Consider the following 14,538-nt stretch of genomic DNA (forward strand, 5'->3'; position numbering starts at 1 on the left):
AGTCAACATTTGTGCCAAGTATGATTAGTATTGAAGCTGTTTTTATAGTTTTATAGCAATATGAACTTGTAACGGGAGACTTTTCAATGTAAACAGCCATTTTTCACAAAATGCTCATGCAGTAATGGGTTAAAATTTGCCTAAATATGTCTAACAACTGGAAAAGGAATATTGTTTTTGTTTTTTTTATTCAGGAATTGTAAAACAAAACCGGATAATCACTTGCTTTTTCTGTCTTTTAAAAATGAATGATATACATTTGAGTAAAAAAAACAGATTTTCTGTAGGACCCGTGATAAATACTATTAAATGAATTAAAAGTCATACAATGATATAGCGTGAAAGATGTTGTATACATGTATTGTATTACTCCACGTAGTTACAGTAGCACATTGATTGTAATTGTAAATCAATTAAAAACAAACAACTTATATCAATATTTTATTTCAAAAATAAAATCATATGAAAATGAGTGAAACAGACAATATAAAGCAAAATCAGATAAAACAAATGCATCAAATGTTCAAAAGCTTCCGAAACTGCAAGAAATTGGTTTCAGATCATTTTACTTTTCTTCGACTTATCCTTGATATGCAATTACATTCACAGGACATCTTTCACAATGAACGGATTATTCAAAATTATTGCAAATAATGAATTAGTATGTATTTATATGACTCATTATCATGTCAACATTATTCAGATAAAAAAAGGTCAAATAAATCATACCAAATGAGTGCTCAAGCAATAGTGACTCAAATAAAAGTATTCTTCGAAACAATGAGTGATGGTCAGTATATTGAATATGGCATTGCAGAAAATACGGCCATGAAACGAAAAGATTTTGAATTGCTACATATTTTTAGGTGTGCTTAATTTAGTCCACAAAGACTTTTAAAAGATTTCAAAGTTTCATAATTTGAATGTATCTGTTTCACCATATACCCTGTCTTCTCCTACAAAAATCACGTAAGACTTAGGTACATGTAAAAAAGTATATGAACACATACTTTAAACCCTTTAGGGACCTTGGAATATAATGACCGTGTTACCTCGTTTCACTAGAACTGTTGTTGTTCCTCTAAAAACGGAAAATAGTTTTTAAACGTTTATTTGAAAGGTATGAAGCTAACAATCAATGTTAAACAAAAATCACAATGCCGATTCTAGCAGCAATAGCATGAACAAGCTTCGTAACATCGAATTACGAATTTAAACTGTTTCTTTACAGCACATAGGTACAGATAACATTGCATCAAATGTATTCATTCTCGAACTCCACAGACGCAATATGTCCATCAAAATAATTATTCGATAACACATTCATTTAAACGTTTTAATCGATCTATCAAACGATTTCTTTGAATAAGTGCCACAAGTCCGTAATTAAATACTAAGTTTTTCCACTCCAGATAAGCGTACATTTTCCACGGTGACGTTATCGTCTACTTCTACTTTGTTAATCTCATTGTTGGATTCTTCAACATTGACAGCATTTGTTTCATTACCGACATGTTCAACGTTTGTATGTGACGTGTGCGCATTAACTTTTGTATCCCTCCGCCTGACAGGATGAACGCGTCTGTTTGATAAAAATGCTTTGTATATGTCATAAATTTCATTCACGAATGGGGCGATAATGATAAATATTGCTGCAAGGAAGGCCCACACTTTTGAAACCGCAACCTGAAAAAGTAGAAAAAGTTTTTTTTTATTTCTTTGTTTCAAATTCTTTTGACTTTTCGACTAAAAAGGATAAAAACATTGATATGAAATGGAATCCTTTGGCATTATTAGGAAATTATAAATAAATGATACATAAAAAGTTGACACTTTGTATTTGTGTTTTTATATATGTTTTTTGTTTTATTCCAGAATCTGATATGGTATTAATCGGCTCGTAAGGCACCTTGACATGGATTTGAAAAGATGATTTATACTTGATCTCGACTGATGTTTGAAACACTACCTTTGAAACTTGATTATCATATTTTCATTTAAACAAGTTTATATTGACATAATTGTAAAATATTCTGAAAAAGATACATACCCATTGATAGAATGAATCGAAGTCCATAACTGATACACCAAACATCATTATTAACGGCCAAAGTATTATTAATACGACCGTTGTTGAAATTGATCCAATAAATCCAACCATTTTTGCAAACCTAAAGGCTACTTGCACCTCTTCAAGTGGCGGCCTATTGTCCAAACGAGATGCACCCGTTAGATTAAGATCCCTAAAACAAGTCAACAATAATAATTATTTACAGCCGACGGCATTAACTTTAAGGGAATCCACTGAGGTACATGTATTTTGACATGCCGGGACTGGGATTACTATTTTTTTATGTATGTATTGTCCAAAAACGTATGACCAAAATTTTAGATAATTCGCCAACTTTAAATTGCGCTAAGAATAGCACAAAAAATTGATTTTTAATTTATTTCTGTGCTTATTCCTTGATTACCTTTTGTAGATTTTTCTGTATTCAATGTTTTATATTTACGCTTATGGATCTCAGTGGAGTCCTCTAAATTAGTGACACTACTGATTATGTTTTTGATTTATAAAACTAAACATACTTATCCTCTATAAATATAAGTATGAATAAGAGCACCGACAGGCGGAGCATTATATGCCCGAAAAGTGTAAGTCTTGAATGAATAAACAAAATATATATATATACAGTTGTTGTTTCTAAAGCACCACCATCAAGTTGTTATCTTGTAATTAAAAAAACCTACGACGGAGGGACGGAAAGACGCCAGGGGTATAACATGTAAGCATTTTTAGGGCTAATAATAAATATACTCAATATAAGTGATCATCCTATGAAGTTTGACAGTTGCAAAACTGTTTACAATATTAAGGTCATTTGATATTGACCTTTGATCTTGTGACCCCAATATAGATATGGATATTTTAATCAATATAGGCAATCATCCTATAAGTTTGAACACTGTAAGCCAAATTGAACTTGTGTTATGTTCCAGAAATTACATTTTTAATGTTAAGGTCATTGCATTGTGACCCTGACCTTTGTCCTTATGGCCATAAAATCAATAGGGGTAATGTATTGGACATTTCTGTTTATCCTATAAAATTTTACAGCTGTAGGTTGATTAATACTTAAGTTATTGAGCGGAAACTGTTTTCAATTTTAAGGTTATAGTGACCTTGACCTTTGACCTTGCATTTCTGTTCATCCTATAAAATTTTACAGCTGTAGGTTGATTAATACTTAAGTTATTGAGCGGAAACTGTTTTCAATTTTAAGGTTATAGTGACCTTGACCTTTGACCTTGTGACCCAAAAATCAATAAGGTCTGCTACACAATATGGACAACCATCCTATGAAGTTCGAATATTATGGACCAAATGAAACTTAAGTTATGCTCCGGAAACCAAATTGCTAACAGACGGACGCTAGGGGGTATAACACATTATTTTCGAAATTCTTTCGGACATATAAAAAGAGATGCCAAAACTACAGCCTTGGTCATGTAAAAATTGGTCAAAATAAAAGACTCCGGTTAATGGATCCTGTAAAGAATGTGATCTTATAAAAAACGCATATCAGTAATTCTCCAGAATCCGTTTGATGCTCTATTTGATCCACTTACAGACGAATTAAAACACTGAGCACACCCAATGATTAAAAAAATCCTGTAACTTACTTCTCGTAAAGTTCAGTCCACGGACTTAGCGGATTGTCTATGTCTCTTGTTTTCTCCCACACCTCAGAGCCTTCTTTGTTGCTTCCTGACAACAAACTGACACAAACGGAAATAACTGCACCAGCTATTAATGACATCAAGTTTCCAAATAACATCGGAGTTTCCTCTGCTGAAAGTTAGTTTTTGACAAAGATATATTATCAGGTTAATACAAACATTTTAATATATTATAAAAGAAGTAAATATTCGCTATAAAAAAAGAAATAACATCGGCCTGCGTTTAATTATTTAGCTTTTTAATGTCGTTTTTTTTAAAAAAAGTTTTGATGCGTCGTATTTAACCACGAAGGCCGCCTACATTAGTCCGTGACCATTGCTAATGTATCAGTTTTACACCTATTTTCTCTTCATCTCTGTGCATAGTGATAAAAGCACGATACATGTTAAAATATAATAACTTACACGCTTCAAATACGGTGATCGGATTTATATCTGCAAAAACTCATCAGTATCAAGCAAATTTTATTGCATCAATTTGTCGTGTACAGCATTGATCTTTTTTTACCTAGAGCAATGCATTGAGGTCTCGAAAATGTTAGACAAAGCATGCCAGATTCTAGATATCACATCATCATTTCATTGTACATGGCATTTGAAATATTGTGAATATAAAATTACACTAACATGAAAAGTTTATTCAGGCATTGGATTTCGTATAAATATTAAATAGATCATGAATTTCACACACTGAAAGCAATTGATAGATCTCTACTCAGATCTGTAATTTGAATAACAATACATTAAAGCACTGACATTGACATGTGTTATTTTGTTAACAAATACTTTGTGGTGAAATTCTTTGGCAATACATTAATCTGATAATTTGAATTAAATAGTAAGGATTTTTGCATTAACAATTCTGTTGTAATTACTGTCAATAAACTACTAGCATTGAGAAAAAGAAGTCCTATAAAAGCGAAAGTAAATTAATAAATCTAAAAGTTTGCTACAATTAATAAAATTAAAAAACTAAAAGATATTCGTTGGAAAGAAACAAACACACTGGTAAGGTAAAATATTCAAGAAAAATATTAAAATAATTTCTTCTTCTGTATTCTGTAAACTTTAAGATGAAATACATAAAATATAAATTCTTCCTACTAGCGTTGTCTTTGAAGTCCTTCAGACCTCCAGGATATGAAGCTGTTACAATAATCCATGTTATCAGCGCTAACACTGTTCCGCCTATACTTCCCGCAATCATTGCTAATCCTGTAAGACGCTCCCAGAACATTGACAACACAATTGGGACCACTGCAGAGTTGATTGTTACACCCATGAACAAGTAAACGGCGGTAAGATTGATCTAAAATTATATGGATAGAGTACATTATCTCATCTTTAGTGACTTATTTAAAAAGATCTTTCTTAAGCTTCAAGACAGACTGCACATTTAAGAAATTTAGAATTTTTCCAAAGTTTTAGTCCATCTTTAAATAGCGTCAACCAGAAAAAGGAAAGTTAGACATGTTTTGCTTTAACAAAATAAACTATGTCTTAAAAATTTGAAAAGAAATAAAGTCATTTGCTGAAGTAAGCTGTGTATCAAAATGAATAAATAATTACTTGTAAGGTGTGAAGAAGTATGGTAAGTGGTAAAATACAAAGGGTTGTCCAAAACAACCCCCAGTTTTTCATGTGTGAGAGATAGTCTGTGTACTCGCGATAGGTTCCATGAACTCGACATGTGTACATAGGGGGAGGAATTCTCGAAGATTCACTTCGTTTCCTGAAAGTTAAAAATCTTATTTTAATTATACTTGTAATACTTAAAGTGTTTGGGAAAAATGCTGCTTGCAACGGTTCAATGTGGCGTGAGAGATTTTGCACTTTCCTTTTTTTTCTCATGAACAGACTCAATAAAACCTAGTCTTCAATTGTCAACTATTTGACTGGTTTCGTTTTCGTTATGGATATCTCTTACCCAAAACTTTATATATCCTCAATATGTTTAACTTAGCAGATTGAGAAAGATGTTAGTTCATGACAACACAATTAGAATTTCTGCCATTTAAAAACTGAAAGTAGGATTTCCCACTCCGCACGAATGCATGGTACATATCCGGTCTTTACCGGAACAATTTCTAATGAGTTATAATAAACAGATATCCTTTTTGAGTGTTATCAAGATCCAATTGAACGATTTCTTGGTAATGATAAGAAGTAAATGGACCCAGTCCTTTTGAATCGTAGTAATAAAACAAGGCTTTTAAAATTATGATGTAGCTTTTCAAATAGGTTAACTAGAATAAATTCCCACACATTAACAAATGTAACCAGAATGCAATTAATTTATTCATAAAATGAATATACATGCAATGATATCAATACAGTTTATAACCAGTTATTACTTGTTTCGTAATATTCCCTATAAAGCATTGCTGTATAACATGCATATCAAATTTATTACAATGAATGTAACCACTAAGATTATGACTAATGTATTACACGTACTTGTTATCCATTTGACAGTCGGCACATACGGACATACTTTCACATGAACATTTGTCACGTGGGCACGCCTTTCTTCCACGACCTCTTCCACACAGAATACAACTGTTGGAGTCTAGCACCTTTCTGAAAGGCTGTAAGTCAATCAAACAAGAAAGTGAAAATAATGATAAAATCTATTAGTATGACAAACAGAAGTATTTTTTCAAACGTAAGAACTGTATCCTATTATCTTTATTACATTTTGTGTTGAAGACTACGCAAGTCGGAAGGTGAGATATATTTCACTTCCCATTAATATTTCTTTCTCATTAACAGTCAGTCAAACAGGTCTTGAATGTTTACCTATATACTTTTGTCTTTATTGCCTTCAATGTCTTTTTCAGAGAAATTTGCTTAAATATTTGAGTCGAAAATTTCTTCGTTTTATGTTACTCTTGACAGATCTGATCTTTACCATTATCATGTGGTACATAAGTAAACCCTCTTTTTAGTATCAAAAAAGAAAATATTTCTTTAAAATTAAAATTTACATAAATTTTTACGTTTTAAAAATCAAGTGACGATGATCACACGCCCCCATATTCATGCTTATTTACATGAAAATGTTGAAAATATATTCAAAATTAACTTTTAAATTTAACCAAAAAAAAGTAATTTACACTTTGCTAAAGACACTTACAATCAATTTAAATTACCAATTAGACGTACAAATATAGAGGCGTGCAATTTTAAACATGCATTTATTTTTAAATACACACTTGAGAATTTTTAAATTTTGCCTAAACGGCCCCCTTTTTTGTAGTTAAAATATTTAAACCTTTAGATACAGCTGATAAATATCATAAACAACTATTGAAGTAGCAGCGAGAACTTCGGCAGAGCCAGTAGATACAACAGCCATTAGAACCATCACTAACACCATCATTTCACCAGCCTTACCAAACATTCGCTGTGCTACCACTGGTAGAACCAATCCTGAATACAAAAAAAAAATTTTTTTTACTTAGAATATAAACATGCGACGTATGTAACAGTAACGTATATGAGGCGTAAAAAACAACAAAAATATTTTATCAAGTTGATTTTCTTTACTCATATTATTATTATTGACACTCTGAAGGGTTGTGTTCAGGACCAAAATATTACAAGGGATTCCTTACCTGTATTAACATCACTTTCAACAAGCAAAGGTTGACCCTGTTGTGTGCCGAGTGCTGTGTAGGCAAGACCCATAGTAGTTGCTAGTGCGAAAGGTATAGAGAACCAAACGAGGCCTCCGGCTAGAAACCCCAACACTCCTTGTCTAGGCTTTGCTGCAACACTACTCTGCCAGTACGACTGATCTACATATGTTGTCCCAAAACAACCTTAAGTCAATCAAAATTAAAAGCACGTGCTAAACAAAAATTATTGAAAGTATAAAAGAAAGCTCTTAAATAATACTCTAACCTGTAATTTTCATATTGATATTTCTTGTATTCTGAAGATTCAAAATCATTAAGTACTCTTAAATATGAGGACAAAGATCAACAAGACAAAGACGATGTTCACAGAACTCGGCCCCAGACGCAGTCCAGTCACAACAGCAGGGCATCAAGAAGGCACCGAAAAAATCGGGAGCGGAAACAAGGGAGGCGAAAAGAGGGGACACAAATATAAAACAGTACGTTGTCTTGACTAATTAATTTGATAGCAATATTACACTTGTCTTGTGTATTCTCAACAAAGATTCAAGTAAATATACATGTGATACGTTAAAAAGATCAAGAACCCATGTGAAAGCAATATAAAATATTAGCAAATGCTTTATTTTTCTCACATTATTGTAAATTAGAACAAGATGTCAAATAAACTTTGCATGAAGCATTGTAAACATATACTTATTATCCATCTACAAGAAATGAGAATGTGAAAAAAACTAAGCAACGAAACCTGGCAACAAATATATCTGAACATTTAATTTTTTCTTACATCATTTAAAATCAAACAATTGCTTAACAATAAAATGATTAATTTATTGTTAAATAAGAAACAATAAATTGTGCAAGGAAATTTCTGAACTGTAAATAATGGAGGACGATGAGAGTAGTTTAATGGAATGTTAAATTCTTACCAGCGACATTTATAAGTCCAAACATGAGTCCAGAGTTAGAAACAAGCGTCAGATAGCTTCGTTCTTCGTTGCCCTCTGGTCCTTCGCTACAGGACAAGTACTCAAACACTTTCTCTTCAGAACCTTAATCAAATCATACAAACAAATTGATACTGGATGTTGTTCTAACTATGTATGTTAAAAACTTTTATCATTATGTCATAAATAAAAGACATTTGAAAATTATGTCATTTATTGGATTTTGTATACAATATATGTAAGAAATTATAATGTATTCATATAAATTGTGTGATTTTAGAGCCTTAAGTTATGAAAGTACGGAATCCTAGAGATTCATACCAAACAATTAATTTTTGTTAATAGAATACCACCAGGTTTGTAGATAATAATTACCAAAGTGTCTTAAATAAATGAATATTTTGATAATACCTACCGAGCGGATTACTATCATCATTCCCACTGTCATCGTAAACACGTATAACAAATACCAACATCATCATCATGATCATTGCTGTGTTGAAAAATGAGACATAAAATGTGGCACCCAGTCCACCTATGCACGTGTATGTCCCTACAACAGCCGTCATCAACATAGCGGCGTACTCCGTTCCCATATCCTTTGTTAATCCAGACAAAACAGCTGACCCACCTGCAATATAGACAATATGGATGATACTCATATTTTCTGTTTGGCAAGAAAAGCATTTAATTTTCTAAGTCGTTAAAAACAGGTTTTTGCTACATGGAAAAAACTGGAAATTTCTTGAAGTATTGGCCAAAACATTTTCAATAGTCTTTTTCTATAAATATGAGAACACAGATAAACAAGGCAAAGCCGTGTTCAAAGAATGCAGTCCCTGACACAACCAACACGATCATCGGTTAGACATCCATTAAAACACACATCAAAAATATCATCAGTGGATATTGCCCTAGCAAAATATTAAATAATTGCGTTAATAACAATAAGCCTGACCTAAACATCATTGTAGTTATTTAAATGAAATTTAATTGTTCTTTGCAGTTTGATCAAAAAATATGTTACATAGTATATAATTACAAAATATTGTTCTTATAAAAATTGCATTGTGATATTGTCAACGACACAGGTGTTTGAATAGATTTTGTTTTTTATATTGGATTACTGTTTTAGTCATGACGGTGAGTAATAAATGTGTTTGGTGAAAATCACACCAACTTTCTTCCTTGAGATCTCATTTCAATAGAATTATATACATTGTACAACCTCCATATACTGTAGAATCACCGTCTTATATTTCTTTTCACAAATAACTTTTTCTTAAATGGAATATTTAATCTCATAACAGTTTTTGAAATTTATTGACCGCGTATACTAACCTGTCATTGAATTAGCTGTTACAATGATATTGGTAACTAATGCATAAACCACAAAAACCTTGTGCGTGTTTGCTCCGTACCGGGCTTTTATCACTTGCAGAAATGTTTTAGCGCCAGGGGCTCGAATTTTTAGTTGAACAGATACCATGGCAAACAGGAGGATCTGTATTGTTGCTCCTGCGGCATACCAAAATGGCCCACTTATCCCGTACTGAAAACAAAAGGAAAAAGTACAAACATGGTTTACTCATTTTTTAACAAAGTCTTTTAAGAACTTCTAAAGCAATTTTGTGTTAAGCTTTAACATTTTATTATATCTCTCTCAAATGTCCTCTCAAGTCTTTAAGAACGACATCAAATCCTTGAGTAAAAACAACAATAATGATTGGTCTATGCAAACAGTGTAGAGCAATATTGGCTTGCACACCCATAGAGCTTAACCATACACTTTACTGTTGGAGGTCCATTTTTAATACTGAACCAATAAACAATTACATTTTAGCAAGGCAAAGGTACCACAATAAAGTCGACATTGTAATATCTTATTTCCAGAATGTAAAACATATATTTCGTGCAGCAATAAATGATGTGGAGCAAAAATTACATAACGATTTTCCCATAATTGCTATTTGAAAAGGGAATTTACGTGCATAGTAGTAATTTGTGATCAGTGATGACTTTTGGCGATATCATTCATTAATGTAAACATTTATAACAAGTTTAAAGTGCAAGCTTTCAAAAATAAATAGAAAAACTCTATTAACACTTTGATGATTATTGCTTTTTGTCATGAAATGGGTTTCGCCGGAAAAGTAGGTTAAAATGAAGGAAATATTAAAGTACTTTGTCAATAGAGAAAATTAAATGATACTATTGTTGTCATGTAACATATGCCAGTTAATCAGTTCATCAAATTTGTAATAAAATATTTTTTGATATGATAATACAGTTTACACCAGTTTGGTATCTTTTTATAATAAATGGTGTTAAAACAACATGTTTTGATACAAACTTAACCTTACTACATTTACCTTAGCATAAACACGCAAATGGTATGAGTTGACAAATAAGTGAAATTAAACCAGGAATTAAATTCAGATTACGAGAATGTCAAAAAGGCACTATGATGTTGTAAAAAATAACCAACTGTTTTATAAACTTGTAAAGGAAATAAATAATGGACGAATAAAGACTGAAGGTCTATATTACATGTATTATCCAGCTTTCAAAATAAATACCCTATATCAAAAATCAAGATAATTATATCTTTTAATTGTGATGGTATGGCCCTCTTCGATTTGTGAAACTCAAAGCGCGATTTTCTTGAAATCTGAGAAGTGATATTGAGAGATATTGGCATTACTTGTGAAAGTAAAATTGCAAGCAATTTTTTTAGATTTGGTTACAGCCAAATATTAACTTGAAATATTTCAAGGTATGTTTTAATGTGGAAGTGGCATTTCAATTTTAAAGCTGAGCTTTTGTCCTTACTGTAATAATAATGGGGTCTTTTAAAGCCTTAATAGCCGTGTACATTATTCAGATATTAGAAAAATGCATGAAAAAATACATTTCAAATTAAATCTGTCATATTGTTTGGTTTTATTAACCTGTCAATTACATACTGATTACACGGTCGATGCACACAGTATATTAATCTTCGGTAGATTTTCGGTAAGTTCCGTGAGATGTACGCTGTACGATGGAATTTAATTTAATTTGTATCTCTCAACAAAGTGTACTCAGCGTTATAGCGCAATAGGGTAAAGCACGAGTTTATACTCTAAGTGCCACATGTGTTTTAAGTTCGAGACCGCGTAGGTCTATGTTTTTATTTTCTTATTTATACTTTCAACAATATTGGAGCTATATATGATTATTTTATGTTGTTCGTTTTGTTTTATTATGTTTTACTTAATTTTGTTATATCTATATTCTCTTTAAATAACATGTTTTAAGAATTCATGTTTAAAATTAAAACGGATTTAAATCAATAAATGTCTTTTCAATGCTGTAAAACACACTACAAACTGTTCCATTAAAATATACGGCAAAATAAAGAAAGAGTACTAAAACAATGGCAACAGCAAGGATCGAACCACAGACCTCTAAATTATCAGGCATTCTCTTAACCGACTGTACTATTGTGAATTAACGAAAACCTTCACATTAAGGTGGCGTGACTTTCAATCCATGACTAATATACTCCACATTAATTCTCGTAAACTACACGGACCAAACCGAAGTGGGATCGAATATTTAAATGAGTTCTATAATGTATGCATAATTGACAGGTCAATAAAATCAGACTATAGTAACTGATAAAATGTTTAAAGAAACGCCTGGTGTGTGAATTGTACAGTTGTACAAGTAATTACTTAACATTGACAAACTTTGTTCGCTAGTAACAGATAATTATTGAAAGATTGATTGTTGAGAGGACATATTGTGATTTTATTATTACCAAGGGTAAGATCAGAGATTTCTAGATAGAACCAGTGCATAATGACAGTCAGTCTGCTGATGCCTTAGTCATTAGTTAATATCATCAACTTTTATACATTTGATTATAAATTGTTGAAAGATATTAGAATTCAAGCAAACTGTTTACTAGTAAGCGAAACAAAACTTAAATTGAGTTATTATAAGTCACTTTAAACTAAATAATGATAAAATCTCTACACTGTGAATAAACCAGAAAAAGTGAGTTTTTATAGGATTTAACGGCCTAGAAATCCAAATAGTTGAAAACAGCAGATTCACTTATGATTTATAGTGCCGAATCATACCACCCCTAAAGCACTGGCTTAGGCCGTATTCAACAACCAACTCTGAATAAATTAAAGGCAATAATTCTGAAAGTACAGAAAAACGTAGGACGGATGTTTTTAACAGCTGCTAGACATGTAACACACCTAGCTGGTTTTCACACTAATTATATCATTTTTCAGTATAAAAACATATAAAAATGAGATTCTCATGAAATGTTTCAACATGAAAACTGTTTGAATCGATCAACCTTTTAAATCTCACTCAGTTTGATTTTACATAACAATAAATTAAATATTTATGTATTTCCGACGAGACGCGTGCTTTGCATACCATTGCATTGGTATAAATTGAATTTCACCCATGAGATTTCCAATCCATTATGTTCCTTTCATTCTATTCATCTTCCGAAATGCATTCATTCTATTAATATTTTACATGACTGATATAGACGGTAATTCTTGCGAGAAATTGAATTTGAATTTTAAAATCGTGGCGACCTGTCTTTGTGGCTTTTACATAATCTGTCTGTTTTTAAAATAAGATACTTTTTGTTTTAATAATCCTTTACAACATTTCGTTTAATTGATTCATTGGCCTGAAATAGAAATTATCAATTATAGCAAGAAGTCCAAGGCCAACTTTATAAATCTTGAGAACAAATATCAAATCATGAAAGAATTATATAATGATGTTGTTGGCAGGTGTGAGATACATGATCTGATATTAAATGAATTCATATAGCAGATAATAATATGTTCTAGAACAAATATTATTATGTATCATATAAATGTTGAAACTAAATCACTTAAAGCTAAATCAACATTTTGTTCATGCAATATCGTACAAAACTACCTAATGATACATTTACATTTTAACCTGTTTGTATCAGTATTTGAAATACATATGAAAAATGTGCCAATTGAAGACTAATTAACCCTCTTTTAAAATAAGATATGTTTTACAATCTTTAGTTTATTTGATTCATTCGAGTATAATTATATTCAAACTAGGAATCCAGAGGTACCACTTTGTGTGTCTTCAAGTTAATTATATTATTTTTTTCATTTGGTATATGTACTTTACATGTTGCAGATATCTCGTATAAAACATAAAACTAACAGTAGTAAATTCAGTAATACTCAATGTAAGAATCATATTAGACAGTCGACTCATTTGCTATGTATTGAGTTAATTTTGTATTTTTTCTACATAGTATATAATTTTAAATACCAAGAAGAATTATAAATACCCACTTATATATTATTTTCTTTCATTCTACTGCAATAAATCTTTTTTGTAAACATGAAAAGGGCTTCACGATTATCAAGAATAAAATCAAAATTAACCTTTTAAGTACCTTTAAATTATTATAAATAAAATGAATAAACTCATCTCTGACATTCATTTGTTTTCACTTGCTCCTCGGTTTGATATAAACATACACAATATAATTTATGAAATGGAAACTGTTTAAGACCACAAGTTCTTCCGTCATACATTAGTTGTCCATTAATTATTAAAATGTTTTAAGATGTCATCAGACAATTGTTAAGTGTTTCGCATTTGCAAGGGTTCATGCTGCTATATTTTTCAATGGAATCTTTATTTATTAAACTTAAAGTGTTCATTTCAACTTCATGAATTATCGATTTCATCTTCATGAATTCACAATTTAAACTTCCTGAATTCCCGTTTTCAACATACTGAATTCACGATTTCAGCTTCATCAATATTGTTAGAAAACAGAATAAAATGTTCCGAAACAAAATAGTATGCTTCTATTTTAAGTAAAGCGTTCTTTATTTGCTCATAATTACAGTTTGCTAGTATTCTTTTCCAAAATGCAAGAAAAATCTTTGCAGCGGATATATAGTTTTACACACTTTAATTCTAAGTGAACAAATGGATTAGTTTACTTTATTACATTTAGATAAAGAAATAAACTTAAGGTTAATTGCTATGAACCTCAGATAAACCATCAGTAACTTAAGTATCAAGTTATATAGCATTTCTTCTAATTGTCATTTCTATTTCCGTAGCCTTGACATAGAATTCACATTTCAGACAGAACTTGTGTGTCATGAACAAAGTTTGTC

General features: G+C 31.1%; 1 protein-coding gene across 1 annotated transcript in view; it reads right to left on the reverse strand.

The window, feature by feature from the left end:
* Positions 1–430: 430 nt before the first annotated feature.
* The window catches only part of LOC132736730 (uncharacterized), a 39,765-nt gene continuing 25,657 nt past the window's right edge, over positions 431–14,538 (reverse strand). Inside the window, exons 3-13 of the mRNA XM_060723928.1 lie at positions 9,671–9,881; positions 8,745–8,960; positions 8,312–8,434; positions 7,359–7,565; positions 7,016–7,173; positions 6,199–6,329; positions 5,311–5,473; positions 4,846–5,050; positions 3,685–3,853; positions 2,051–2,243; positions 431–1,686 (exon numbers count right to left, since the gene is read on the reverse strand). Coding sequence (XP_060579911.1) covers positions 1,387–1,686; positions 2,051–2,243; positions 3,685–3,853; positions 4,846–5,050; positions 5,311–5,473; positions 6,199–6,329; positions 7,016–7,173; positions 7,359–7,565; positions 8,312–8,434; positions 8,745–8,960; positions 9,671–9,881 — 2,076 coding nt within the window. The 3' untranslated portion in view covers positions 431–1,386. The remainder of the gene's footprint in view (positions 1,687–2,050; positions 2,244–3,684; positions 3,854–4,845; positions 5,051–5,310; positions 5,474–6,198; positions 6,330–7,015; positions 7,174–7,358; positions 7,566–8,311; positions 8,435–8,744; positions 8,961–9,670; positions 9,882–14,538) is intronic.

Source organism: Ruditapes philippinarum, unplaced genomic scaffold, assembly GCF_026571515.1.
Source record: "Ruditapes philippinarum isolate M1 unplaced genomic scaffold, ASM2657151v2 ctg1994_1_1_1_1, whole genome shotgun sequence".
In the NCBI taxonomy this organism is placed as follows: Eukaryota; Metazoa; Mollusca; class Bivalvia; order Venerida; family Veneridae; genus Ruditapes; species Ruditapes philippinarum.